A 27,017-nucleotide genomic window follows, 5' to 3' on the forward strand; every position below is an offset into this window, starting at 1 on the left:
CAGCTCCCTCATGTCACACCCTCCCTCACTCCTGCCCCACCACAGGGAGATCATGAGGCCATTTTCTGGGAATGTAATTGAAACCACAACCACAATCCCCTCTAGACAGAGAGCAGAGATCCACACTAATGTGGCTTCCCTCTGCAGACCTCTCGGGATCTCAGGAATCAGGCTGGCCCCAGGAAAGTGCCGGCCACATGTTAGCCAAGGGAGGGCACATGTGAGGATGAGTCCTTCCATATGGGGATAAGTCAGTACAGGCCCCCCGGAGCCAAGGGGAGGAGGCATGGGACACTCAGCAGAGACCTCAGATCTCCAGGGCCCCAGAATGGAATTTTGTCACAGCCAGTGGTTTGGGAGAGGCCCTGTCATACCAGGCTTACTTCTGCCAGGGCATGGGTGGTGAGAAGAGCCAAGTTTTACAGTTAGATCTGGTTCCAAACTCCAGCTCTGCCAACTTACTAGCTGTGCAACCTTGGTCAAAGTATTTAATATCTCTCAGGGCCTCAGTTTCCCCTCATGTGTTAGAGTTAGGAGGAAAAGTATAACATGTTTATAAATGCACAGACTCTGGGAGTGCACACAAGGCCCTAGGAACCGACGTTGATCCTCCCGAAGGGACTGGCAGAGAGGAACAGGGGGAGACTAACTTCCCACCATAAATCCTTTTGAATCTTTTGTATTTTGTACCCTGTGCATGTACCACCTATTAAGTTGAACCTTTTGTGTTTTGTACCATGTGCATGTACCACCTATGAAAGCATTACTAAAATGGACATCTTTTTAAAAGGGAAAAGTAGAGAGAGAGAGTTTGTGAAAGCAACTAAGCACAGTGCCTGGATTATGGAAGGCACTTGATAAATGAGCATTTTCTCTCTTTCTTTCCCTCAGCCCAATCCCAGCCAGTTTGCTGGGCCAGGAGGAACGTCGAGGGGAGGGGTGGGGTGGGGATGTGAACGAAGGATGTGCAGGTCCTTGCAGGACTCCCCACCTGGAGATCCTCACCTGCTCTGCTCCCAGTCTTGCTCCCCTGTCTGGGCTCCCTTCCAGCAAGAGCTAAACGGTTGGCTCTCTAGAAAGCCTGAGGATCCCCCCCCAAACCCCGCCTCCCGGGACAGGGTCACCATGTCCTCTCCACCCAGAGTCCTGGGGCGATGCAGCATCATCCAGGGAGGGCAGAGCTGGTGAGGAGAGCAGAGTGCTACTCCAGCCAGTGTCTTGCTGGCTTGCTACGCAGGTTAAGAACTCAAAAGTCAGCTGGTGCGGTGGCTCATGCCTGTAATCCTAGCACTCTGGGAGGCTGAGGCGGGCGGATTGCTCGAGGTCAGGAGTTCAAAACCAGCCTGAGCAAGAGCGAGACCCGGTCTCTACTATAAAAATAGAAAGAAATTAATTGGCTAACTAATATATATATATAGAAAAAATTAGCCGGGCATAGTGGCATATGCCTGTAGTCCCAGCTACTTGGGAGGCTGAGGCAGGAGGATTGCTTGAGCCCAGGAGTTTGAGGTTGCTGTGAGCTAGGCTGACGCCACGGCACTCACTCTAGCCTGGACAACAAAGTGAGATTGTGTCTCAAAAAAAAAAAAAAAAAAAGAACTCAAAAGTCAGCTTGGCGCCAGGCAGAGAGGCTGCCTGAGCAGAGAAGCAGGTCAGTAGGACCAGAGCAGGCAGAGGCCAGGGCGGCTGTGGGGAGAGCCTTCTGGGCACCATGGGTTGTAGTGAGTGAACAGGAGTCTGCCCTGAACTGTCAGAGCTCTGGAAAGCCCTGGGATGTTTTAGGAACCTTCAATAATCCAAAAATATTTATGAAACTTCTATTACAAACAAGCAGTAGGACAACCCTTTAGGCAACTATTAACAGTTAGCTCCATAAAGAGAGGCATGCAATACAGATGGGACTGAGGGCAGAGGAGAAAATGCCTGGCTCTGTGGGCCAATGTCCCTGAGCACCTACTATGTGCTGGGCACTAAGTCTTAACAGTAATCCTGGCAGTGTCCTACATTTACAAATGAGGATGCTCAGTTCAGAGAGGCAGATTCACTCATCCAAGATCACACAGCACAGCTAGGGTTTGCACCTAATGACTCCAAAGCCCTCGTATTTTCCTCTAGGCCACACTGACCCTATGAAAGATGAGGAGGATTTCACCAGGTGGCCGAGGGAGAGATGACCCTCCAGGTAGGTGGAAAGGAGTAGTAAAGGCTCGGAATTGAGAGCCCAGCGTGAGGGGGAGGTGCGTGGCTGAAGCACAGGGTGAAGGGAAGGCTGGTGCTGGGGGCCAATCTCCGCAGCAAACAGGGACCAGGCCGCCACCAGAGAGGAGGGCATGAGCCCTAGCCCAGTCTTCATTTTGCCTCATATCCTCCACTTGCTCCTGGGGCTGGGGGCCGTTTTTGAGGCTTGGAGCATGGAAGACATGGGTGGGTCTGAGACTAAAGAAACCAGGGAATGATGAAAAACAGAGATGTGAGAAAAGACCCCCCTCCAGTTCAAAGGAAAGTGGCAGGGTGCCAGGGGATGGTGGGGGATGGTGAGAGATGGGCAGCCCTCTCCCACACAAACCCCAGAGGGCTTGAGGTTGGTACTGGGCTGGCCAAGGCACAAAAGATTTCTTGTTGGTTGGAAAAAGGAGAAACTAGCTTAGCAGGAAGAGGGGACTGACAGTCATCGTGGATGAGGATGGCAGCCCCAGCCCAGGGCTGCTCAGGACAGCGGCCAGTCCCCGGCTCTGCTTGCCCACCCTCCGCTCTACCCCCCCCCTGGCTCCGGGGGCCTGCCTTGCTATGAGAGGGACTGCAAAGGGGAGGGCTCCTGCTGCCACCTGGCTGGCCAGGCAGTGTGCCCCAGCACAGACCCTGCACTCTCCTCTCTTTGTCCAGAGAGAACCCGCCTACAAGCCTCTCCCCCAAGGCAGGTGGGCAGAGGAGACCGGATTCCCCCTCCCACCCACCCTGTCCAGGCCTGCACCCCTCCCCTTGTGCTATTCCCAGAAACAGAGGACAGTCACCATGCCTCAGGCAGGATGGCCTTGTGTTCTCTTGGTGACTTCACTGTAAATTGACTTCCCTGAAGAGTGGTAGAGGACAGGGGACAGAGGTGGGGACAGGCTTCACCCCAATCCAGCAGCTCCTTCCCCTCCCCCAGATTCACACAGAATTCCTCTCCTTGTGCACACACACCCTCCCTAGGCGCTGCTCTGTCTTCATGGACAAGATTGGGGGCAGCATTTCTATGGGGAGGTGCTAGGGTCTGGTCTCAGAGGTAGTGTGTACTCTGAGCATGGGCCTGCGGCCCCACTTCTAGGAGCCTTGGGGGTGGGAGCTGGACGGAGGTGGACATCCAAGCACAGGCAGGTGAGGGTGAAGCAGGATGTTTAAGAGCCCCAGGGCTTCAGCTCTCCCCTCTCTGCCACAGGTGAAGAGATACTTCCTGGAAAGCCTCCAGCTTTCTTGGGAAGGCCCTTCACCCCCACCTCACCTCCCTCTGGCTCCCACGCAACAGGAACTCTCTTTGAAGAAGGGACTTGGAACAGAAGAAACAAAGGCATCTCTGTACCACTCCCTCCAATCCCCCCTCCGGAAGGTCAGGTCAAGGTGACCTCCACCTGTTCTTCCCAGGGTAGGGGCATCTGCAGACCTAGTCTCCAAGGGCAGGACAGAAAAGGGATTTGGGATAATTCTTCTCTTTGTCCATAAACTCCAATCCACCTTCAGATAGGTCACACTTCCTCATTCAGTAGAGCAGGGGCATAGGCTAGCATGGGGATGGAGGAGCCACGCTCCACACCATAGAACAACTATGGGCTGGCCCAGCCAAAGGAGACCTCGGCAGGGGTGTGCTGGGGTTGGGGAAGTTTAGAAAGGTTGTACTAAGTCCCTGTCCAGGACCAGAGCAACTTGGATCCTAGTGCCAGCTGGGCACTTACTGGCCAAACAGCTTTAGCCAGGTCTCTTTCCTGCACTAACCCAAGGGGCTGATTCTGGCCCTGAATGCCTTCAAGGTTATTGCAAGGACCAGTTGAGTAGAGGAGTCCAATCATGTTTGTATACAAATACGCCCCGATTCAGTTCAGGATATGTATATAGAGTGCTATGGGCCGACTAGGCTGTGGGTTAGTATCATTCCTAATAAAATATGGTCAATCGTCTTTGAGGGAATATATTCCCTCATTTATTTTAATCCTTCCTCACTCCCCACTTAATGCTGTGACTTAGAATTGGGGGTGAAGGGGAGTTGGGGCAAGGAGGCCGGCCTCGGACCGCAGCTCAGCTAGACCCTAGGCCGTTTCTGATCTTGCTGTACCTATCCCCTGGGCCTGTTTTCTCCTCTGTAGCCTGGTCCCCAAAAACCACCAGGGTGCTTTGTGGTGGGAAACAGCAGAGACCAAAACAGGGGACTGAAAGCAAAGAAACCCCAAATTTGACATTTCCGGGTAGTTGTTATCCGGAGCCACGACCACAGTCACCTCTGCCCCCAACCCAACTCTGACACCCGTCCCTCCTCCAAGGGTGCCCTTTGCCCATCCTGGGAAAGCTTCACAGCTCCTCCCCTTCCACACTGCGTCTCAAAGGAACAAGCACAAAGAAATGGAGAGAAACCCAGACAGAATCAAACACAGAACCAGACAGAGACCCAGAGAGAAAGAATCAAAGCAAGAGGAGGGGACATGTCACGAAAGGAATGGGGATTCGGGGCTGTACAGGCAGAGACTGACCGAATGCAGGAGAGCCCGCACTTGGCCGGGGGAGCAGCGCTGGACACGGGGTGAGGGTGGGGGGCAGGGGAAGGCTCTGAAGACACTGACACACACCCTATTAGGCCAACCCTTCCAGTTCTGTTCACCGGCACCTCAATGCTAGATTTTTAGGACCCAAAACTACCCACACCCTAGACAAGCCAAACCCAACCCAGCCAGATGTTGGTGGGTGGGGCTGCCCACTGGAGCAGCAGGCCCCTGCAGGCCCTGGGGGAGGAGTCTGGAGGGGTGGCTGCCTGGAAGGGGGCAGGCAGGGCCGCTACTCTTAAGTGGATGCCCTACACCACCCCAACTCCCAGGTGCCCAGATGTAAGTGCACAGCCAAGGTGGTCCTCTGCCCTCCAGACCTGGCTAAGAGGACTTGGAAATGCAAGGAATTTGCTCCCATCAACCGACTCCCACATGTGTCGGAAGGTGGGAGGGCACAGGTGCCAAGTGGGGCCCACCCATCATGTGGCAACGAGTTTGGATCCGCCACTGATAGGCTGTGTGACACTGGCCAAGTCACTTCCCCTCCCTGGCCTTTGTTTTCCCATTTGGAAAATCATCTTCATGGTCACTTCCAGCTCTGACACTTGACTCTTATTCCAGGTGAGCCCCTAGCTCTGGGTCTGACGCTCCCCTGCCCAGTCCATTTCACAGAACAGGGAAGGGAGGGGACTCTGCTTCCTCTTCTCAGCCCCTGGGTAGCGGCTGGGAAGGAAGGCTTCCCTAAATGCTCCACACACCCCCTTACAGTTTTCAATTCCTTTCTTCGTGATCCTGCCAACTAAGACACTGTGACCACACATGGAAGGTGGGGAGAACCCAGACATTCCGGCTACTGCAGCTTTAAACTTCATTTATTCTCTGAATAGGCGTGTGGGAATGGAGAGAAAAGGGCAGATCCAAGCAGGAATTGCAGGGGGAGGGAGGGAGCAGATGAGAATGATTCCCCCCCAGGACACGCAGTCTTGGCCCAGCTGGGCTGTGAGTGGGCAGCAGGGCTGGCCCATCCCCTGGTGCTGCCAATACCAGCTGCCAGGCAGGGGGGAGGCCCAGAGGAGAGGGACGCTGGGCAAAGGGAATGGGAGGCTGCCAGCCCGGCCTTGCCCAACCTCTTGGGCCTTGTGGTGGGGGGGGGGGGCTCTTGGGGAGGGGACTGTGACCCAGGCAAGGCTCCAGGGAGGATGATCGCTGCTGTGGCAAGGCCTATCAGTAGTAGTGAGGCTGGGAGGACTCAAGACAGCCCCTCCCTGGACTTTTCTGAAGGTAGGACCAGCCTCAGATGCCGCTGGGCGGGGCACATGGAGGAGCTGGACAGTTTATGGGCCACAGTCTGTGGGTAGGCCGAGTGCCCACTGTGTGGCCCTGGGCAAGCCCTTTCTCCTCCTGGGACTTCTATTCCTTACCTGCAAAATTGTGGAGGGGAGAGAAGTTGAAATATGACTGCCAAGGTTCTTTCCTGTTCCTCCTCGACAGGTGATTTTAGGTGGTGGGAGGAATGGAAGGAGGGAGGTGGGTGTGCGGGGCTGAGCTTGGCTTCTCCGAAATCCCCAGCCCTTCTGCTCCCTAGGGCTTTGCCTCCGAGGCCACAAAAGCTGTGGCCCCCATCCCCGCCTCCCCCCACACATTTACTTTTTAAATCTGGAGATTGGGAAGATGACACACGCTAGAGCTGGAAGGCGTCCGCAAGGAGAGCACCCTCCCCTCCTCCCTCTTAACACACGGGAAAACCGAGGCCCTGGTTTGGGATTTCCCGGCCCTCCCACTCCATCCCACTCCGCCGGTCCTGGGACGCTTCCGCGGAGCCGCAGGCGAGCGCAGCTGGGACTCCCGGGGGACCCCGCCGTCGGGGCAGCCCCTTCGGCCCGGCGCCGCCCCGCCTCGCCGCCCGCCCGGCCCGGCCGCGGCTGCTGCGCACTTGCCCGGGAGCCAGCGACCGAGGGCGGAGGCGGGAGGGAGCGACCGAGGCGGGGAGGGGTGTTGGCGAGCGCTCGCGCGCTGTGTATGGTCTATCGGAGGCAGCTGACCTTTGAGGAGGAAATCGCTGCTCTCTGCTCCTTCCTGTAGTAACAGCCGCCTCGGCCGCCGCCGCCAGGAGCCCGAGCCGGGAGCGAGAGCCGCGGGGCGCAGAGCCGGCCCGGCTGCCAGACGGCTCGGCCCCACCAGGTGGGTGGCGGCGTGGTGCGCCCCGGGCGGCGCGCGAAGAGGGGACACTGGACTCCCGCCCCTGCGCCGCGCCCCAGCCCCCTGGCACCCCGGAGCCCGACGGCCGGGCGCAGGGCAGGGGTCAGTCCCTGGCGCCGAGAGGGAGTTTCGGCAGCGCGGGCGAAGCACGAGGGACGAGGGACGAGGGACGAGGGACGGGGATGAAGGGAGGCGGCCAAGAGTGGGCGCCGTCCCTGCGCGCAGTGGAGAGGGGGCGCTGTCGTGCTGGACCTGGGGAGACGCTGGAGCACAGCTGGTGGGCGCAGCCAGAGGGGGTGGCATAGACACCCCCAACCCTGTCTTCAACAGCCCCAGCCACGTGCCCGAGAGGGCCAAGCCGTTAAGTGGGCGCCTTCGCTGCATCGCCCTAACTTTGGATTGGAAGGTCTCCCCTTCCAGAAACTGCCTCGGTATCCTAGGCAGGGTGGGGGGAGTCTAGCAGCCCTCTCCACAGGGCCTGTGGGCCTCCACTGTCAAGTTTCTCTTTCATTTTCTAGCCTCCCCACCCCCTCTCCCCGGGAAGCCCCGTGGGGCGAGGAGAGAGGAAGACAGGGAGGGCACCTGCCTCTCGAGAGCCCCCCCCTTCACCCCAGCTTCAGCGGGTTCCTAGCTGGAGGAGAGGGGTGCCCTTCCCTTCCTCGTTCCCGCACAGGAAAATGTGTCTGCAGGAGGGGAAGGGCCTGTCCTGACCGTGGTCCAGGGATGGGTAGACATGGCAGGGCCTCTGCCTGGGAGATGCCTCTTCAGCCCTCTGCTCGCCCTAGGTGGACGGCCATGGCGGGCTGGATTCAGGCCCAGCAGCTGCAGGGAGATGCGCTGCGCCAGATGCAGGTGCTGTACGGACAGCACTTCCCCATCGAGGTCCGGCACTACTTGGCACAGTGGATTGAGAGCCAGCCATGGTAGACGCCCCCTCCCCTGCGCCCTCCTCTGCAGATCCCTGCTGTCCAGGCCTCTTGGCCTCTAGTTCTTCTCATTATGGTTTAGTGTGACTCTGGTCCTATCTGTCTTCCGTGCCCAAGGGGTGGTGTCCCTGGGAAAAGGGAAGAGGGAAATGGGAGCCTGGGAGGACAGAGAGGATGTTTCTAGACTTTGATGCCTGTGGAGTTGCCAGGAACAAGTCTTGTGGGCCCTGGACTGCCCTTAGTCACGAGCCTGGGATTTCCATTTCACTCTTGCTGCCTGACCTCTTTAACCAAGGAGGTCTCACAGCAAATTTCCCTCTCCTGCCCTGCCCCAAGGGATGCCATTGACCTGGACAATCCCCAGGACCAAGCCCAGGCCACCCAGCTCCTGGAGGGCCTGGTGCAAGAGCTGCAGAAGAAGGCGGAGCACCAGGTGGGGGAAGATGGGTTTTTACTGAAGATCAAGCTGGGGCACTACGCCACGCAGCTCCAGGTGGGTGTGGACTCGGGGCCACCTGCAGGGATGCAGCGTCTGCTCTTCTCCTTCCAGCATCAGAACCCTTGGGTTTTTTCCTGGCCTGGCCACTGACTCACCATATGACCATGAGCTTATTGGCAACTTTTCTTCAATTTCCCCCACCCCCTCTTTCTAAATCAGACCTGTCCTTTAGCATATTACAAAGCAAAGGTGGGTGGTGGTTGTTCCCAGCAGAAGGGGGGTGGGTGAACTGGCATTATGGGCAGATGAGGCAGAAGGGATGGAGGTAGACTGAGTCAGGGTTCCTTTGTTGGAGAAAGGAAGACCGGCAGATTCTAGAAATGAGGGAAGGGGCAACCAGACCTCCCTCTTGGGCTCTTTTAAAGGCAGGAGGGGAGCAGAGCTGCACTGGAGGCAAGAGCTGGACACAGGGGCTTGAATTAAGGGTTTGGAAATAGGATGTAGCTTCTCCTTCACATGGGGGAGGGCAGCGTGGAGGAAGAGAGGGAGTTTTGTGGAAGCAGGAAAGGGGTGTGGGTGGTAATCAGAGTCAAGCATTTATTGGAACTCAATCGTGTTTCTTAGAGAGCCCTTCTTAGACACAAACAACAGAGCTCTAGGGAAATAAAAGTCCATCCCAGAAGAAGGAGGAAACAGGATAAACCTGAGGGGAAGCCACATAGGAGCCTAGGTCAGGAGTATAGTAGAAATTACATTGACCTTGGCCTCAGATGCCCTGAGTCTAAAATCATCTGCTCACTTACTTGGTTGCCTCTGGACAAACACGTAACTTCTCTGAGCACCAGTTTTCTCATCTGTGAAGCAGGGATGACAGTTTCTGCCTGTGTCATGGGGTTTCCATGCTGTGAGAGTCAGAGGAGAAGATAGATTGGAAGTGCTTTGTAAACTGTGGGTTTCTGATTCACTGCAAACCAAATACGAAGATCTGGGAGGGGAAGTCGAGGAAAGAAGAGATAGAGGTGTCCCTGAGCCTTCTTCCTCTGAGGCTCCCTGGGGAAAGCTGAGGCAGAGGCGGAGAGAGAGAAAGGGGTGGGCATGGCATGGGGACAGGCATGGCCGGGGCAGAGGGTGGCCGCTGGGAGCTGCTCTTGGGCTCTTTCAGAACACGTATGACCGCTGCCCCATGGAGCTGGTCCGCTGCATCCGGCACATTCTGTACAATGAACAGAGGCTGGTCCGAGAAGCCAACAATGTGAGTGTCCTGTGGGTGTGGGGAGAGGAGTTGGGAGGTCCTTCCATATGCCCTTCTGTCCAGACACAACCATATTTACATAAAACACTGGCATGAGGAGAGCACCAAAGAAATAGAGGCCAGGAGCAAGTGTGAGAGGCAGCATTACATGCTGGTGTGGAGTGACCCCCTGGGTCCAGTCCCACTTACTAGCTGTGTGACTTGAGCAAGTTGCTTAGGCTCTCTGAATCTCTATTTCTTCTATTGTAAAAAGGGGCTAGTAATAGTCCCTCCCTTATAGGGTTGCTGTGAGGATTAAATGAGATACTATGTGGGCCAAGGATAGACAAACTGACCAACCGAACAGAAAAGCAAGCCCTAAACACACGCACTCGCATATACACATGCACACACATACGCAAACCCCCCTGGAAACTCCATCTGTGTCAGAGATGACATTACCATTCACCAGGGGAAAAGATTTGACATTCAATCAGTGGGGCTGAGGCCAAAATAAGAAATGTACTCTGGTAGTAGCCGCAAGGAGAAACAGCCTAGGAACTGAGAGAGGCGGACTCAGGGAAGTGAGGCCCAGGGAGGGGGAACAGGACTCATCTCTCAAGTTCTGAAATCATGAAGGTGTTAACATCTGCATGAACCATGGTGCAAGTGATGTATCATCTGCAATAAAGCAAAATGAATTTCATCTAGTGGTGTAACAGCTAAAAATCTTAGAATAGTGCCCAGAGCACTATTTATTATTTATTATTTATTTATTTTTTATTGTTGTGGACACTAATTTCAGGAACTTCACAGTTCACTCAGTAAACATTTATTGAGGTCCGACTGTGTGTCTGATGCTGGACTAGGACTAGAGAAACAGATAAGGGCCTGGTCCCTGCCCAGAAGGAATTCTGGCGATGATAGATTCTCTAGAGGTGAGCTGAGTGCTAAGATGGCATATATGGAAAAGTACCTAACTCAGATGGGGGCCTGCTGGCAGGGGCGTGTCCTGAGGACCAGGACATCTGAACTACAGTGGGAAGGAGGGGGAAAGGAGGAGGGATGAGTTTTCTAGTCAAAAGTGACAATAGGCTGGGTGCAATGGCACACACCTGTAATCCCAGCTACTCAGGAGGCTGAGCCAGGAGGATCCCTTGAGCCCAGGAGTTCAAGTCCAGCCTGGGCAACATAGTGAGACCCTGTCTCTTGCAGAATAATGATAATAACAACAGTATATTTGAGGGTGGGAAGGCATGAGCCATCTTATCACGTTTGAAGGTTTTTAAGTAGTAAGAGTAACTGGGGTAGGTCGGGCGTGGTGGCTCACGCCTGTAATCCTAGTACTCTGGGAGGCCAAGGCTGGTGGATCTCTCTAGGTCAAGAGCTCGAAAAACCAGCCTGAGCAAAAGCAAGACCCCGTCTCTACTAAAAAAATACAAAGAAGTTAATTGGCCAACTAAAATATATAGAAAAAATTAGCCGGGCATGGTGGTGCATGCCTGTAGTCCCAGCTACTCGGGAGGCTGAGGCAAAGGGATTGCTTGAGCCCAGGAGTCTGAGGTTGCTGTAAGCTAGGCTGACGCCACAGTACTCTAGCCCAGGCAACAAAGTAAGACTCTGTCTCAAAAAAAAAAGTGTAACTGGGGTAAAGGAGCCAGCTGCAGAGTTACAACACAGAAAAATAGGTAGAGGGGAGCAGAAGGCAGGTCAAAAAGGGTCTTCCAGCACAACCCCTGTGACCCTGACTTCCTGCAGTCACAGAGCTCCCTGTAAACATACAGGTGAATTCAGCCCTGATTGAAAAATACATGTTCATGGTGCTGGTGTTGTCTTGGTCTGGGGGACCATTCCTTTCCCCAGCCAGAAAGCTGTTCTTGAACACCCTGATGTACTAGACCTTGGGGATTCTGTGCTGCGAGGGACAGACGAGGTCTGAGCACTTGAGGGCCTCCCATCCTCGTGCAGGGAGACAGACCAGAAACAAGTAAACAAATACGGGAACAAGACACTTTCAGATAAGAGCAGTACTACTGTGAATTGGCCCATCAGAGAAAGCCCCTCTGAAAAGGTACCAGTTCAAGCGCTTGCCTCAGAAGGATTTGGTGCCAGAATGTTCCAGAATGATGGAACAACAAGTGCAAAGGCCCCGAGGCAGGAACACGCCTGTGTGTTCAAGGAATGGAAATAGAAAGCACACGTAGCCGGTGAGCCTGGGCAGCAGGGAGGCCGAGGTGGAAGCAGGCAGGGGCTACCAGCCAGGCCCGCAGACGCTGTGGGAAGGGGTTTGCCTTTTATTCTGTGAACAGGTCATTGGAAAGTCCCTTCTCAGCCAGGTGCTGAAGGAGTGGCTGGATCCAAGGAGGCCTTGTTGACACCTCCCCTGTGACTTCATTTTTGGGTCTGCAGGGCTCCTGTGAGAGGTTCTGCCTCTTCCCACTTCCTCAGTTACAAGAAGGTCTTGGGTGAGGATGCACATGACATGTATCCATACAGCCCTGTCCCCTCCACTTCCCCAGAACATACACGGCCGTGGCCCTGGCTCAGTAAATGGATGTGGGATGAGCGGTCATCATCATTAGTAGGGAAACCCATGGGACACCTGGGATGTGTCAAGCAGTAGTTGTTCTGCGGGAAATTAGATGGACCCTGTTTCGAATACTCTAGTGCAGGCCAGATCCGAAATAGAAGTTTGTACCCTGAAGGTGCGTTATTTGCGAGGTCACTTGTTTTTGCTCTCTCTTTCCCCTTTCCACCCCAATGCTGGCCAATGACTACCCTTCTGACTTAGAGAACCCTCCTTTCTCACCCTGGATTTGGAGTTTGGGGTCTGTAGTATCAGCGCTCCCCAGAGCCTGAGGTTTTCTCCCATCCTCTCTGCCCAGCTCGCTGCCCCTCGTGACTGCCACTCTGTCTGTCTCTAGTGCAGCTCCCCTGCTGGGATCCTGGTTGATGCCATGTCCCAGAAACACCTTCAGATCAACCAGACATTTGAGGAGCTGCGACTGGTCACGCAGGACACAGAGAACGAGCTGAAGAAGCTGCAGCAGACGCAGGAGTACTTCATCATCCAGTACCAGGAGAGCCTGAGGATCCAGGGTGAGGAGGGGCGTTGGGTGCCACGTGCAGCCAGGGTGGGAGCAAGGAACATTCTGTGAGCTTCTGCAGGGTAGGGGCTAGGGCACTATCCATCTCCTCAACATCTTGCCCAAAGCCAGGTGGAAGGAATGGCTCCTGGAGATTGAGCCCCTGCCGTGGGCGAGACTCTGGCTGAGACCTTTGTGTGCATTATTTAATGCAATCCTCACAACAAGCATATCAAGTGGATAGTTTGTGTTCTCCCCACTTTGCAGATGGTAACACTGAGGTTCAAAGAGAACAAATAACTTGGCCTAGGTTCCCTGCAAATTGCAGAACTGGATCTTAACTAGAGATATGTCATAAAATGCTTGTACTCTACTAACCAGTATTCTCTCCTTCATTGTAGGTATTTAGTCAATATCTGAACAAATGAATAAATATGGGCGAAGTGTTTCCTAACTCAAGGGGTTGGGACTCCCTAACTTGGGCTGGGAGTCTTGTGGTTGAACCAGGATGGGGAGAGGTGGAACTCCAGGAGTGCACCTTCTTTTTTTTTTTTTTTTTTTGTAGTTAAGACAGAGTCTCACTTTGTTGCCCAGGCTAGAGTGAGTGCGGTGGCGTCAGCCTACCTCACAGCAACCTCAAACTCCTGGGCTCAAGCAATCCTTCTGCCTCAGCCTCCTGAGTAGCTGGGACTACAGGCACGCACCACCATGCCCGGCTAATTTTTTCTATATATATATTAGTTGGCCAATTAATTTCTTTCTATTTTTAGTAGAGACGGGGTCTCGCTCTTGCTCAGGCTGGTTTCGAACTCCTGACCTTGAGCAATCCACCCACCTCGGCCTCCCAGAGAGCTAGGACTACAGGCGTGAGCCACCGCGCCCAGCCGAGTGCACCTTCTTGAGCCTCACAGATAGGATGTGGACTTGGGGGACAGAGCGACAGTGGAAAATTCTCCTATATCCTAGGTCTGTAATTTGCCAATGGTTGTAAGCTTGATATGGGTGTGGGGATAGAAAAAATAACCTCTGAAGGAATTAACCCCAGGTACAATTTGAGTAGTCTTGAGACATGGCCCATCTCCTTCCCACTCCAGACTGACCCCACAGATATGTCACCCCATCCTAGTGAGAATAAGAAGTGTCAAACTGCCTTTTCCTTTGCTCTTTTTAATCTGGTTTCTCAAGGCAGAATCTTAGGTAATTGATTTTAGACCTTTCTTCTTTTCTATATCTATATTCAAAGTTATAAATATCCCTCTAAGCACTGCTTTAGCTGCATCCCATAAATTTGGAAATTCTGTATGTGATCATTCGCTTTGAAGTATTTTCTAATTTCTCTTGTGATTAATTCGTTTACCCATATGTTATTTTAAAATGTGTTTAATTTTTGTTTTTTTCTATATGGCATATTATTGATTTTAATATTGTCTTGTTATTGAATTTTGCTGTGACCAGAGAACATACTCTATATGATCTCAGTTCTTATAAATTTCTTGAGACTTGTCTTGTGGCCCAGTATATGCTCTATCTTGGTGAAAACATGCACTTGAAAAGAATGTATTTTCTATAGTTATTTCATTCAAAAAATCAATAATAAATTCAATAATGTTAACGTAAAGTTTTACAAAAAATAAACAAACACAGCATCTATTCATCTATTTCAGGCTACTTTCCAAAACAAAACTTAGTGAATAGAGTGGCATTGCTTTACATGTTTGCAAATCTCTTTAATGTTAGACTTAATAAGAGATAGCTGGGTGGGGCGCGGTGGCTCACGCCTATAGTCCTAGCACTCTGGGAGGCTGAGGCGCGCGGATGACTCAGGTCAGGAGTTCAAGACTAGCCTGAGCAAGAGCCAGACGCTGTCTCTACTAAAAATAGAAAGAAATTAATTGGCCAACTAAAAATATATAGAAAAAATTAGCTGGGCATGGTGGCACATGCCTGTAGTCCCAGCTACTCGGGAGGCTGAGGCAGAAGGATTGCTTGAGCCCAGGAGTTTGAGGTTGCTGTGAGCTAGCCTGACACCATGGCACTCTAGTCCCGGCAACAGAATGAGACTGACTCAGAAAAAGATAGCTGGATCTTGCTTGCAAACTGTTGTAGTATCACACATCTTACAGTCTCTGGAAAACTCTACTGGATACTTATGTGATATTAAGAGTGAAAGAGGCAAATATGGTCTTATGAAAATAGTTTTGACCTTGAGGGACTCCTATAAGGGTCTTAGGAAACCTCCAGGGATCCTTGGTCTATATTTTGAAAACCACCAATCTGTGTCTTTATTGATTTTTTTTCCTTATTGCTTTATCAGTTACTAGAAGAGAGGTGTCAAAATCTCTTATTATTATTGTGAAACTATCTACTCCAATTCTGTAAATATTTTCTTTACATATTTTGAAGTTTTGCTATTAGATATGTCTACAATTCATAATTATTTTGACTATCTTATCAATTGATATCATAATCATATGAAATGTGTCTTAATCTATATAATACTCTTTGTCTTGAAATCTACTTTATTAGATATTACTATAACTACCTTTTTTGTCTTTCTTTGATCACTTAATTTTTTTTTCAATTTTCATTTTTATTTAACTATTTAAGGTCTTTTCCTAACCCTGCCCTGTCAGTGCTTTCTATACCCTGTAATCCTGTTCTATACCCTGTAATACTTTAACATCATAGGTATTCAGTAAATATTGGCAAGATGATCTGGCATATCTTCCTCCCATCTGAATTCACCCCAGACTGACCTCAGAAAAAGGGCAGCCCCTTCTGTGGGTGGGAGCAGGAGATTTCAGACTATTATTTCTACCCAAGTCCTTTGACTGTTGACAGTATTTCTTGTCGTGTACTTGGTTTTCTGTTTGCTGTGCGTGGGATTCGGTGTGGATTCTGGTTTGGGTGTATAGCTCTCGTGCAGTGTCAGTTCAGTCTCCTTGATCAAGCTCATGAATCAGAGACACGATTGGGGATCTGCCTGTGCCCGGGAGGCTCAGCTCCCTCCAGTGGAGCAGAGCGGCAGCCCCACGCCTCCCTGGCCTCCTTCCCAGAAGCTGCTGCAGATTTCCAGGAGGGACTAGGAGGGTCCTTGCAGGTTCCCGAGGTGGCCGTCCAGCCTACTCGGATACCCTCTGTGCCTGACGACGCTCTTCTGCTCAGCAGCCTGCAGTGAGATGGGAACCATCTTTCTAAGTCCCAGTGCTGGGCTTTTCCTGGCTGTCTCGAGTTGCTTTTGTCTGTCCCAGGTGGTGCATCCCATGGGGCAGGGACGAAGTCAGTGTGACATGGCCCTCAGAGGCCAGCCAGGGCGTCCCGATGTGCACAATTTCTCCACTCACCTGGGCAAGGATGTGGGCTGTTCAGGAAGGTTGTCGATGGGAGCAGCAGTCCCAGCACCTGGGATGGAGCTTGTCTTTGTGAGGGAGGGGTGGGCTGCAAGGCAGGGAGGTATACAGGCGGCAGTAACTGTGGGAATGTCTGATTTCTTAGGCTGGGTTCTGAACATGCAGGTGTTCCTTGTATTACTCTTCGCACCTTCCATGTGTCTTGAGTATTTCATGATAGATACTTTGAAAGAAGTAACAAGGCCGGCCCCACTCCCTGTTCCTGCCACGGATGGGACTCCCGAGGCACGGGAGAGTAGAGTGATTTGCCCAAGTTCACCTGGCTAGTGAAGGTCGCGGGCGCACTTCCCACCGGGGCAGCCTGGCTCCAGGCTGGGCCTGTGAGCAGGGTGGCAGCCCCTGTGTGGGGCAGTGGCGGGAGACAGGCAGGACTCAGCCTCAGCTGCACTCCCAGTGCCCCGGGGGCAGCTGAGATGGGGGTGGGTGAGCAGGGCCCAGGGCCGCCTTCTGACCCGTTCACCTTGGCAGTCGGGCTGTCGGGAACCCGACTCGCCCTTGGCGGGATATTTGACCCCCGAGGGTCCTGTGCCAGCACAGGTGAGCGGGCTCCTCTGGGCTCCTGCTGGACGCTGGAAGATGACAGCCCTGGTGTCCTGTCCCCTCCTCTAGCTCAGTTTGCCCAGCTGGCCCAGCTGAGCCCCCAGGAGCGGCTGAGCCGGGAGACAGCCCTGCAGCAGAAGCAGGTGTCCCTGGAGGCCTGGCTGCAGCGCGAGGCGCAGACGCTGCAGCAGTACCGCGTGGTGAGTGAACGCTGGTCCCTCCTCCCAGGCGTGGAGCGCCCGTCCTGAGTCTCTGGGGACCCGACAGGGGGATAGAGCCAGGGCAAGAGTGGGACCCCGAGGAGCAGGGGTCCAGATCCGCCTTTCCTGGGGGTCGTGCGAGGGGGAGCAGGTCCGGGGCCATTTCTGAGCTGGCCCTGCGGAGTTGTCTGTGGGAGCCCAGCAGGGCCTGCTGTCCCACCTTCCTGCAGGAGCTGGCCGAGAAGCACCAGAAGACCCTGCAGCTGCTGCGGAAGCAGCAGACCATCATTCTGGACGACGAACTGATCCAGTGGAAGCGGCGGCAGCAGCTGGCCGGCAACGGCGGGCCCCCCGAGGGCAGCCTGGACGTGCTGCAGTCCTGGTAAGGGGCGTGGGGGTTTCTGGGGCAGGCAGGGAGGTGGTGGTGGCACCAGCTGCTTCTGCCTCCTGCAGTGGCACGTGCAGCAGGCCCCCTCTGCCTTCTGACAGCTCCTATTTCAGTGAGTCTGGGTCCTGATACAGACCTTGGCCCCAGCAGTGCCACCTCCCCCGGGAAGGGAGTCACCGTCCTGGGGAACGGGGCAGGGGTGGGGTGTGCAGAGTGTCCCTCGAGCTTGTTGGGCCTAAGTCAGGGTCACCTGCTGTGTGTTTCTCTGCACTTCTGGAAGGCAGGAGCTCTGCTCTGCGCCAATGGATAGGAATGCGGGGAAAGCCCAACGCCTAGTGCTGGGTGAGGGTGGAGCTGTGTCCTGGGGTTCTCCCCAGACTGGGAGGCTCCCAGGCTCTGGCCTGAGGTCTGGGGGAGAAGCCATTGTCTTCCTTTTGGCCTTGGGGCTCCCGTGCAGGTGTGAGAAGCTGGCCGAGATCATCTGGCAGAACCGGCAGCAGATCCGCAGGGCCGAGCACCTCTGCCAGCAGCTGCCCATCCCCGGGCCAGTGGAGGAGATGCTGGCCGAGGTCAATGCCACCATCACAGACATCATCTCAGCCCTGGTGACCAGGTGACTGCTGCCTCTCAGCCACACCCAGCAGGGCAGGGCCAGCTCCCATTGCGGGGGTTGGGGTGTGGGGGCAGCAGGGCTTTCCAGACCAGGAGCTCTGCTTCCCCCTGTCTCTCTCTGCCTGGCGCCCTTCCCGCTCCTTCTTCAGATGCTGGGGCTGCTTCCGGTGCCACCCTTGCCCAGTGTGTACTGTGGACCCTACAAGAGGTGCCCTCAGGCCCTGCAGCCCCTGCCAGCTGCTGAGTTCCTGTCCCTCCTCCTCCCCACCATCTCCTGCCTCCTGGGGAGCAGTGCTGAGCCCGTGGGAGGCAGCTCCCCGCCCCCAACACACAGAGGGCCTGGAGCCCTCTCCCTGAGCCAGCATCTCAGGCTCCGTGTGGTCACTGTGTCCCCGCAGCACGTTCATCATCGAGAAGCAGCCGCCTCAGGTCCTGAAGACCCAGACCAAGTTCGCAGCCACCGTGCGCCTGCTGGTGGGCGGGAAGCTGAATGTGCACATGAACCCCCCCCAGGTGAAGGCCACCATCATCAGCGAGCAGCAGGCCAAGTCCCTGCTCAAGAACGAGAACACCCGCAAGTAATTGTGCCTCTCCCTCCCACTGCCTGCCTCTCCCTGAGCTCGGGTTTGGGGGCTGTTCTTTTCTATGGCTGTTGGGGTCCTATGCAGTTGGTTGGGGACAGTTCTGCCTCCCTTCCTTTTGTCCTTTGTCCCGGGATACAGACATGTCTACCTAGTTTACTCTGTTCCTGTACATAGATGCTCCCCAACTTACAGTGTGCTTACATCCCGATAAACCCATTGTAATTTGAAAGAATTGTAAGTCAAAAACGCCTTTAGGACACCTAAACACGCAACATCATAGCTTAGCCTAGCCTTCAATGTGCTCAGGACACCTACGTTAGCCTACAGTTGGACAAAATCATCTGGGAACATGGTCCGCTGCAGGGTATCGGTTGTTTGGCGATCGCGCAGCCGAGTGGAGCTGTGGCTCGCTGCCACCGCTCGGCATCAGAGAGAGAGTTGTTCCGCTTCCCGCTGAGTGGCCTTTATGCCACGGTAAAATCGGAAAATTGTAAGTGGATTAATCGTACGCTGAGGATTCGGGGTTTACTACACTCCTTAGACTCAGAGGCCTTGCCTGTGCCCTGCACAGAGCAGGTCAGTAGCATTTTGCTGACTAATGTCCCAGCACCCGTGCTAAGCGGCGGGGACGCAACTGTGATCCTGACAGAACTTGGGTGTCTCCTTGCCCATGCTTTGGATTAGCAAAGTTGGTGGCAGACAGTGAGAAACCAGTACTGGGGTAGCCGTGTGACCAGGGAGAGTCACAGGGCATGTGGAAGGTGTCATGGGGCAGGAATGAAGAAATGACAATTAGTCTCAGGCTACGAGCTGAATGGAGGTAGCAGTGACAAGGTGGAGAGAACATGTGCCGTGACCTGAGGGAAGAGTATAGAGAAAGAATATAGTGGCCGGGGAAGGGGTGGCAGGGTCAGGACAGGTCTCCCACGTAGTATGCAGTGGATGAGTGAATGAGTGATGTGGGAGATTTGGTCCCTTCTTTCTCATCCAATTAAAAATGTTTACTGAGTGCTTGTCATGTGGTCTGGGGCTATGATAAGGAAGAAGATAAACAAGACTCCCACTCTCTTAGAGCCTGCATTTTAGTTGTGGAGAAAGACAATAATGCACTTTGAAAAATAAGGTGGTGCCAACAAGTGATAAACTCTAGAAAGAAAATGAAAACATGCTGGGTGTGATGGCTCACACCTGTAATCCTAGCACTCTGGAAGGCCGAGGCCGAGGCCGAGGCGGGTGGATTGCTCAAGGTCAGGAGTTCGAAACCAACCTGAGGAAGAGCGAGACCCCATTTCTACTAAAAATAGAAAGAAATTAATTGGCCAACTAAAAATATATAGAAAAAATTAGCTGGGCATGGTGGTGCATGCCTGTAGTCCCAGCTACTTGGGAGGCTGAGGCAGGAGGATTGCTTGAGCCCAGGAGTTTGAGGTTGCTGTGAGCTAGGCTGATGCCATGGCACTCCAGCCCAGGCAACAGAGCAAGACTGTATAAAAAAAATAAAGAAGATTAAAATATGGTGCTATCCTGGCATCTGGATGTGTGTTTGGGGCGGGGTTGGTGGAGGCTGGCATGTGAGCAACAGCAGGTAGGTGGACGAGGGGGCCATTTCCAAGGGGATCTCTGAGCTGAGACCCAAAGGAGAAAAAGGTTGGGAGTGTTTGGGGTGACAGGAAGAGCAGGTCCAAAGGCCCTGAGGTAGGCACCAAGCTTGGCCTGTTCAGCAGACAGCCAAGGTCAGCATGGTTTGCGTGTCCAGAGTGAGGGAAGAGGAGCTCAGCCAGGCCAGGAATGTGGGCAAGGGTTGATCACAGGGGCCCTCATAGGCTGTGGCTAAGACTTATTTCAAGTGCACCAGAAGCTACCAGAAACCAGCAGAGGCCCCATAGCAATCTCAGTGCCCAAGGAATTTCAGGCTAATGACAGACATCCAGGCCTCACCATTGAAGACCTGGTCTTGGGTACTCTCAGATTGATGGACAGAGCGACACTGAGGAATGTTCTTGGGGTGGAGGGCACGGGCCGCTGGCAGGGCTGACCAGAGGGAAGACCCCAGCCCAAGGCATGGAGGGGACCCTGCTCCTAGCCCGGGCCCACATGGAGCTGGGCCTGCCTGTCCTTTGCAGTGAGTGCAGTGGGGAGATCCTGAACAACTGCTGCGTGATGGAGTATCACCAAGCCACAGGCACGCTCAGCGCCCACTTCAGGAACATGGTGAGGACAGCGCCTAGCCCTGGAGGGAAGGTCTGCCCAGAGCCGAGTCCTTGTAAGCCGTTGCCATCTCCCTGTCCCCCTCTGACCTCTTGCTGTACAGTCACTGAAGAGGATCAAGCGTGCTGACCGGCGGGGTGCGGAGTCTGTGACAGAGGAGAAGTTCACCGTCCTGTTTGAGTCTCAGTTCAGTGTTGGCAGCAATGAGCTTGTGTTCCAGGTCAAGGTGAGTGTCCCCGCCCCCAGCCCTTCCATCGCTGCAGGTCACCCAGAGAGGTGAAGGGGTCTGGCTGGGGCCACCTGGCTGGTTAGGGGAGGCCAGAGAGCCGTGAGTCCTCACATGCCTCTCCGGCCAGTGGCCCCGTGATGCTAAGAAACCCACTTTAACTCTGCGGGTACCTGTGTGCTAAGTTGTCACCTGGGACTAGCCTACGCAATTCAGGCAATGGGCTCAGAAGAAATAGGTTGTGTTTTTTTGTTTGCCTGTGCCTAGGCTTGTTGGGAGGGGCTTGTGGTTGGCACCGCGGGTGAGGCGGGAGGGTTGGTGTCATGCCTAAGCAGAGGGCAGATGGTGGTCATACCCCCTCCACTCTCATTCCGTTCACTCCCGTAGACTCTGTCCCTACCAGTGGTTGTCATCGTCCACGGCAGCCAGGACCACAATGCCACGGCCACTGTGCTATGGGACAATGCCTTTGCTGAGCCGGTGAGGCCCCTTGGAACCCCCACCTCGGGCCCCTCAGGCCCTAGGACTCTCCTGGGGTCAGCCCCACCTCTGGGCCCCTACTGAGTGGTCGTTCCCCACCCAGGACAGACCAGACCTAGGGTGAGCTGGGAAGGGCGCCTGCCTTCGGGTGTGTCACTCTTTCTGGATTGCAGGATTCTGGACTGGGGTTTCCAGGGTCTGGGGGCCTGGTCTTTGGGCCTTGGATCTTCCTTTAGCTGTGGCTGGGTTCCTGGGTCTCTAGCCTGCATGCCCAGCCCTCCTCTGCCCAGCCCCTACTTCCTTTCCTCTGTGTTTATTTCACCTTTCTAGATCTTTCTCAGTCCCCCTGTCTCTTGGTGTCTGTGTATCTCCTGCGTGTGCGTGTGTAAACATTCCCAACTCCTTCAATCTGCCCTTTCCCCATTCTTCCCCCCGCCAGGGCAGGGTGCCATTTGCCGTGCCTGACAAAGTGCTGTGGCCGCAGCTGTGCGAGGCGCTCAACATGAAATTCAAGGCGGAAGTGCAGAGCAACCGGGGCCTGACCAAGGAGAACCTCGTGTTCCTGGCGCAGAAGCTGTTCAACAACAGCAGCAGCCACCTCGAGGACTACAGCAACATGTCCGTGTCCTGGTCCCAGTTCAACAGGGTGAGGAGCCCAGGCCTCAGCTGCCCGCCCTGGCCCACGGGGTCCTGTCACTGCCCTGCCTCATAAACAGGTTACCGCCCGGGGCTAGCACCCCACCCGCTCCCACCACCGGGAGAAACGGGGGCTCGTACACCCAAGAAGCGCAGGCGGGAGCTGTGGGAACCGTGCTCAGCCACGAGAGCCAGAGCAGGGTGACGGAAGGACCCAGAGCCCAGGGAGTCAGGATCCGCGGGTTCTAGTCCTAGACCTGATCACTGATTTGCCAGGCCCCTTCCTTCCTCTATGCCTCCATTTCCCCATCTGTAAAACGAGAGGTTGGAGCAGGAGTGACTCTGGAGGTCCCGTCCTCAGACCTCCCACTCCCATCCATGGGATCGTCTCGGGTACCCGTGTCATTATTCTCTGTGTCCCGAGGACACGAGTTTGGGGAATGCCAGAATGTGGGGGCAAGGAGGGGTGAGGAATTAGGAGAAGGCCAGGTGGGGACAAGAGGGTACTGACTTTCCTGGGCCACCTTTGAGCCAGGACAGCAGCCCTGACTCGGGGTTTCCCGGGGCTGCAGGAGAACTTGCCTGGCTGGAACTACACCTTCTGGCAGTGGTTCGACGGGGTGATGGAGGTGCTGAAGAAGCACCACAAGCCCCACTGGAATGACGGGTGAGGAACGGGTACCATGGGGGCCGGCCTTGGGCTTGGGGTCGGTGGCTGCTGGCTCAGCAGTGACACTCCATGCTCTGTGCACCAGGGCCATCCTCGGTTTTGTCAATAAGCAGCAGGCCCATGACCTGCTCATCAACAAGCCCGACGGGACCTTCTTGCTGCGATTTAGCGACTCAGAAATCGGGGGCATCACCATTGCCTGGAAGTTTGACTCCCGTGAGTGCCCGTTTGCCCACCTGCAGCCCCAGGGCCCTGGCTCCTGTCCCCTTGATCCTCACCCTCCATCCCTCCCTCAGGCTTGCATCCTTAGAAGGTGCCTTCCGGAAAGCTTGGGGCTGGGCTCAGCGTGGGAGGAATGTTGCTTGGAAATGCGTTCCTTTTCTATCATTTTCCATTTGGGAGCACGTAAAATTGCCACCCTGTAGACTCCAAAGCTCCCAGCGAGTCCTCCAGCAGCCTCATGCCCTCTCCTCCGCCACGACCAGCCTGTCTGCGTCTGCTTGCCCAGGTGCCGAGTAGAACGTTCCCGCAGTGCAGGCTGGTGACAGCCCAGATTTCTCTCAAGCCAGCCTTAAACCCCCACAACCTGGCCCTCCTCCTGCTGGCAGCGGTTGTGGGAATGAAGTTGTCCTTTCCGCAGCGGACCGCAACCTGTGGAACCTGAAACCGTTCACCACCCGGGATTTCTCCATCAGGTCCCTGGCTGACCGGCTTGGGGACCTGAGCTATCTCATCTATGTGTTTCCCGACCGCCCCAAGGATGAGGTCTTCTCCAAGTACTACACTCCCGTGCTCGGTGGGTGTAGTCCCCCTGGGCTGCTGCCGGGTCCCCCTGGGCTGGAGCCCATGGGCTGGGTAGGGGGGGTTCCCCAAGAAAAGCCTAGGGCTATTTCCCCTGTAGGTTTTGGCCCATGGGATGGTTGAGAGGGTTTGAGGGCTCTCAGTTGAGGGAGAGGGAAAGTGAAACCCATCCCAGCTTGCTTGCAAGCAAAGCTAAAGCGGCGGGAATTCTCACTTCTGCACCCGCGCAGGGAGTGGGCAGTGCCAGGGACAGTTCACACCCAGTCCCTGCTCTGCTCCCACCTGAGCCGGCTGCCGTCTCCACTCCCCACCCTCAAACTTCCCCCCAAATTGAGTGTGGGATGAAAGGGGAATAGGTTTTTTCCTCTTCAGCCTGTCCCAGATCCATTGGTCGGGTTTGTTTCTAGTTCGGCAGGGGTGGGGGCAGGGAGAGAAGAAAGCAAATGGCCAGAAAAGAAGCGAGGAGCAGGACTGGGGTTGAAGCCGGGATCTCAGGGACCCTCAGACTGGATCCATCACTAGGTGTTTTCTGGGAGTCCTTGGGAAGTCTTCCCTGCTGAGGCCCCAGAGTGGTGTGGGCAGGAGGCAGCCTGCGGGGGGGTGGGGGGGGCGGGGTTCCACCCCACCTGGGGCTTCCCAGAGAGTTTGATTCTCACCACCGTTCTCCCCTTGGCAGGTAAAGCAGGTGACGGATATGTGAAGCCACAGATCAAGCAAGTGGTCCCTGAGTAAGTGTCCAGGGCCTGGCTCCGGCTTTCCTCCCGCCTGTCTTCTCCTCCCCAGACACTGCCGTCCCTCCTGTTCCTGGGCCCCCACATTCTGACCCCCCACCCGTGGCAAAGCTGACTCAGCCCCAGGGAGGGACTTGGGCTTGGTCGTGCTGTGGCCAGTACCCAGGGCCCAGTCCTGCAGCCAGAGCCCCAGGCCCGAGAAAGACATAAAGATGCCCCCTCAGCCCCTCCCCAAATCGCTGCTTCCCTGGTGGCTGAGGCTCTGTCCTGCTTCCTCCTGCAGGTTTGTGAACGTGTCTGCAGATGCCGGAGCCAGCGCCACGTACATGGACCATGCACCCTCCCCATCTGTGTGCCCCCAGCCTCACTATAACATGTACCCACCAAAGTAGGTGGCATTCTCATCGGGGTCTGCAGGGGAGGAGCGGACCCCCTCGTCCCAGGCTGGCCCCCTGCAAGGCTGGGGGCAAAGGAATCCAGACCACCTCTAGGTCTGAGCAAGGCCCAGATGCTGGGAGAGCGAGATGAGGCAGGAAAACACACAGAGCATTTTGAAGCTAGACATGGCAGGAGCCGGTCCTCACTACAGTACTGACCAGCTGGGTGGCCTTGGGAGAATTATTGGGCCTCTGTGTTGCTCAGTGACCTCATCTGTAAAATGGAGGCAGGAACCACCTACCTTGTGAGATGGGGTGAGATTACACGAGAGAGTGCAGGTAAAGCATTTGCACAGGGAGGCTGTCGTGAGGACCGGAGACAGGCAGCTATTTGTGGGGCGGTTCTCCATAAGAGTCAGGTGGGAATGGGGTAGAAAACAAATTCTGTTCCTTACTAGGGGTGGCCTGGGCTGGATGTCTGGGCAACAGCAAGCTATAGTGTGCCCACCAAGGCTTGGGAGTCACAATGACCCAGATTCTAATCCTAACTCCACTACCTATAGCCAGGTGGCCCTGAGCAAGTTTCCTAACATGGCCAAGTCTGTTTTCTCCTCTATAAAATGGGGTGAATGCCTACATTACGGGTGGCTGTGACAATTGCAGTACGGTGGTTATAGCCCCAGCCCACTGTAGGTGCTTGGTGAATGGTGTGGTGCCTAGTTTAAGTGAATAGCATTGCAGGTGGGCAGGCTCGTTGGCCCAGCCACCTGGCTTTACAGATGAGGACAAGGAGAGAGGGATAGTGGATTTCCTAAGATCATTCGATGAGGTGTGAGTAGACTGGGGGATCCCCAGGAGCCAATGGCTGACTGCTGCCCAGCTTGGGGTGGGGCTGGGGGTGTCTGGCCAGGACAAGTCCTATTCTCATGAGACTGGCTTGAGTGGGGAGCAGGAGGGGCTGTCCCCCAGGTTTGGGAATGCGAGACGTGCCAACTGCCTCTGACATCCTTCTCTCCCTACCAGCCCTGACCCTGTCCTTGAGCAGGACGGAGAATTTGACCTGGACGAGAGCATGGATGTAGCCCGGCATGTGGAGGAGCTCTTGCGCCGGCCTATGGACAATCTTGGCCCTCGCCTCTCCCCCCCTGCTGTTCTGTTCACTCCTGCCAGAGGCTCCCTCTCATGAATGTTCGAATCCCATGCCTCCCTTGGGAAACGATATTCAGTGTGAAGAGCTGTATTAATTGTGATGCTAGAGTTGCTGTACATACTGATGCCTTCAAGGCAGCACGGGGATGCGTGCGTTTGTATGTGCTTGTGTACGAGGTGTGCCCGGCTTGCTTGGGCAGTCCTGGGTACGCGCTGCGGCAGCCGTGGCCCATCTTCACATCCAGGAGCCAGCTGGGTCTATCTCCGTCATGGAAGAGACTGAGCCTCTGTCACCACGGGTGCTCAGTGCAGGCAAGCCTGTTCCTCCTGTGTCCCTCCTCTGCTCGGTAGCTGTTTGAATGAAATTATCCAAGAAGGGGAAGGAGACAGAGTCTCTAAGCTAAAGTCTCGCTCCTGAGCAGCTTCGCCCTCCCAAATGTGTGCATGTCTACGTCCCTGCAGCTGTCCCCACGCACACGTGTTGGTGTCATTGATTCTTTCCCTCAGGAGGTAGTTGGGGCTTGTTTTTGAGTCATATTTTATACTTTAGTGAATGTGGACTCCAAACTTTGTGTGAACATTCTGAGAGTGTGGGCCATGGCCATGCCCTTCACATGGCGGAGCTGAGTTGAGTGAAGGCTGTCTGGGCTGCTGAGTTTGTACACACTTGGCCTCTTGTCCTTGAACCAGGAGGTTGGGCTTCAAGTCTGCCCCCAAAAGTTCCACCAGGATCCCCTCCCCTCAGGCCTCACCTTCTTTCTTTGCCTTTTTGTTTGCAATCTTGCTTTCTAGAGAGGAGAAAAAGACTGGTCTGGGATATGATAGGTGAACAGGGGACTGGGGACTTGCAGAGTTGGTCCTTCCCTCCTGGAAAAAAAATTGCAGCAAGAGACGAGTGGCCAAGCAGCCACTTGCTGCGTGCCTGCAGACTCTGGAGTGGGGTAAAAGCTGGGAGGTGGGACCCAGATGAGGCCTCTGTTCTTGCGTAACTGGCTGTGGTCTGAGGTGGCCTCGCTCTGGCCCCACACCCTCCCTCGGAGGCTGTGCCACCCACAGCCAGGGGCGGTTGCCCGCAGAAGACTGGGAGTCCCAGGCTTAAACATCTCTGAAGGGAGGTGGGGACGAGGGGAAGGGAGTCTTTTGTTGTTTGTACAAAGACCACACATTTGTTTGTTTTTAAATAAAATGTTTGGTTTTTTTCATAAATCTGCTGTGGCTCCTGGTTTGGGGAGCTGGCGGTGCTGGAGATCCCTGGAGCTGGCGTTGTTTTGTTCCTCCCCTCCTGTGTGGCTTATGGTGTTAACTTTTAGCCTGAAGTCACAACTCTGCTCCCTTTTCTGTGGTTTTAAGGGTGCTAACCACCCTGGAATACTGTCAGGGCTTCTCAGAAGGCT

The 27,017-nt window shown here is 54.8% G+C and overlaps 1 protein-coding gene across 1 annotated transcript; it reads left to right on the top strand.

Moving 5' to 3' along the window:
- The first annotated feature begins 6,397 nt into the window (after positions 1-6,397).
- Positions 6,398-26,829, top strand: LOC105859421 (signal transducer and activator of transcription 5A). Its single transcript, XM_012743216.3, has 19 exons — positions 6,398-6,911; positions 7,715-7,852; positions 8,192-8,348; positions 9,457-9,546; positions 12,450-12,624; positions 16,631-16,761; positions 16,992-17,143; positions 17,607-17,762; positions 18,160-18,339; positions 20,469-20,556; positions 20,657-20,779; positions 21,167-21,259; positions 21,699-21,905; positions 22,468-22,562; positions 22,651-22,781; positions 23,206-23,361; positions 24,043-24,094; positions 24,381-24,485; positions 25,498-26,829. The coding sequence occupies exons 2-19, from the start codon at positions 7,725-7,727 to the stop codon at positions 25,658-25,660; spliced, it is 2,382 nt and encodes a 793-aa protein (XP_012598670.1). The 5' UTR covers positions 6,398-6,911; positions 7,715-7,724; the 3' UTR covers positions 25,661-26,829.
- The last annotated feature ends 188 nt before the right edge of the window (positions 26,830-27,017 follow it).

Source organism: Microcebus murinus, chromosome 18, assembly GCF_040939455.1.
Source record: "Microcebus murinus isolate Inina chromosome 18, M.murinus_Inina_mat1.0, whole genome shotgun sequence".
NCBI lineage: Eukaryota > Metazoa > Chordata > Mammalia > Primates > Cheirogaleidae > Microcebus > Microcebus murinus.

Bases quoted from the DNA above. Each gene is read 5' to 3' on its own strand.
- LOC105859421 (XM_012743216.3), top strand. From the start codon at position 7,725: ATGGCGGGCTGGATTCAGGCCCAGCAGCTGCAGGGAGATGCGCTGCGC. The intron at 12,625-16,630 runs GTGAGGAGGGGC...CCCCTCCTCTAG, and splicing joins GGAGAGCCTGAGGATCCAGG to CTCAGTTTGCCCAGCTGGCC. The intron at 20,557-20,656 runs GTGAGGACAGCG...CTTGCTGTACAG, and splicing joins GCGCCCACTTCAGGAACATG to TCACTGAAGAGGATCAAGCG.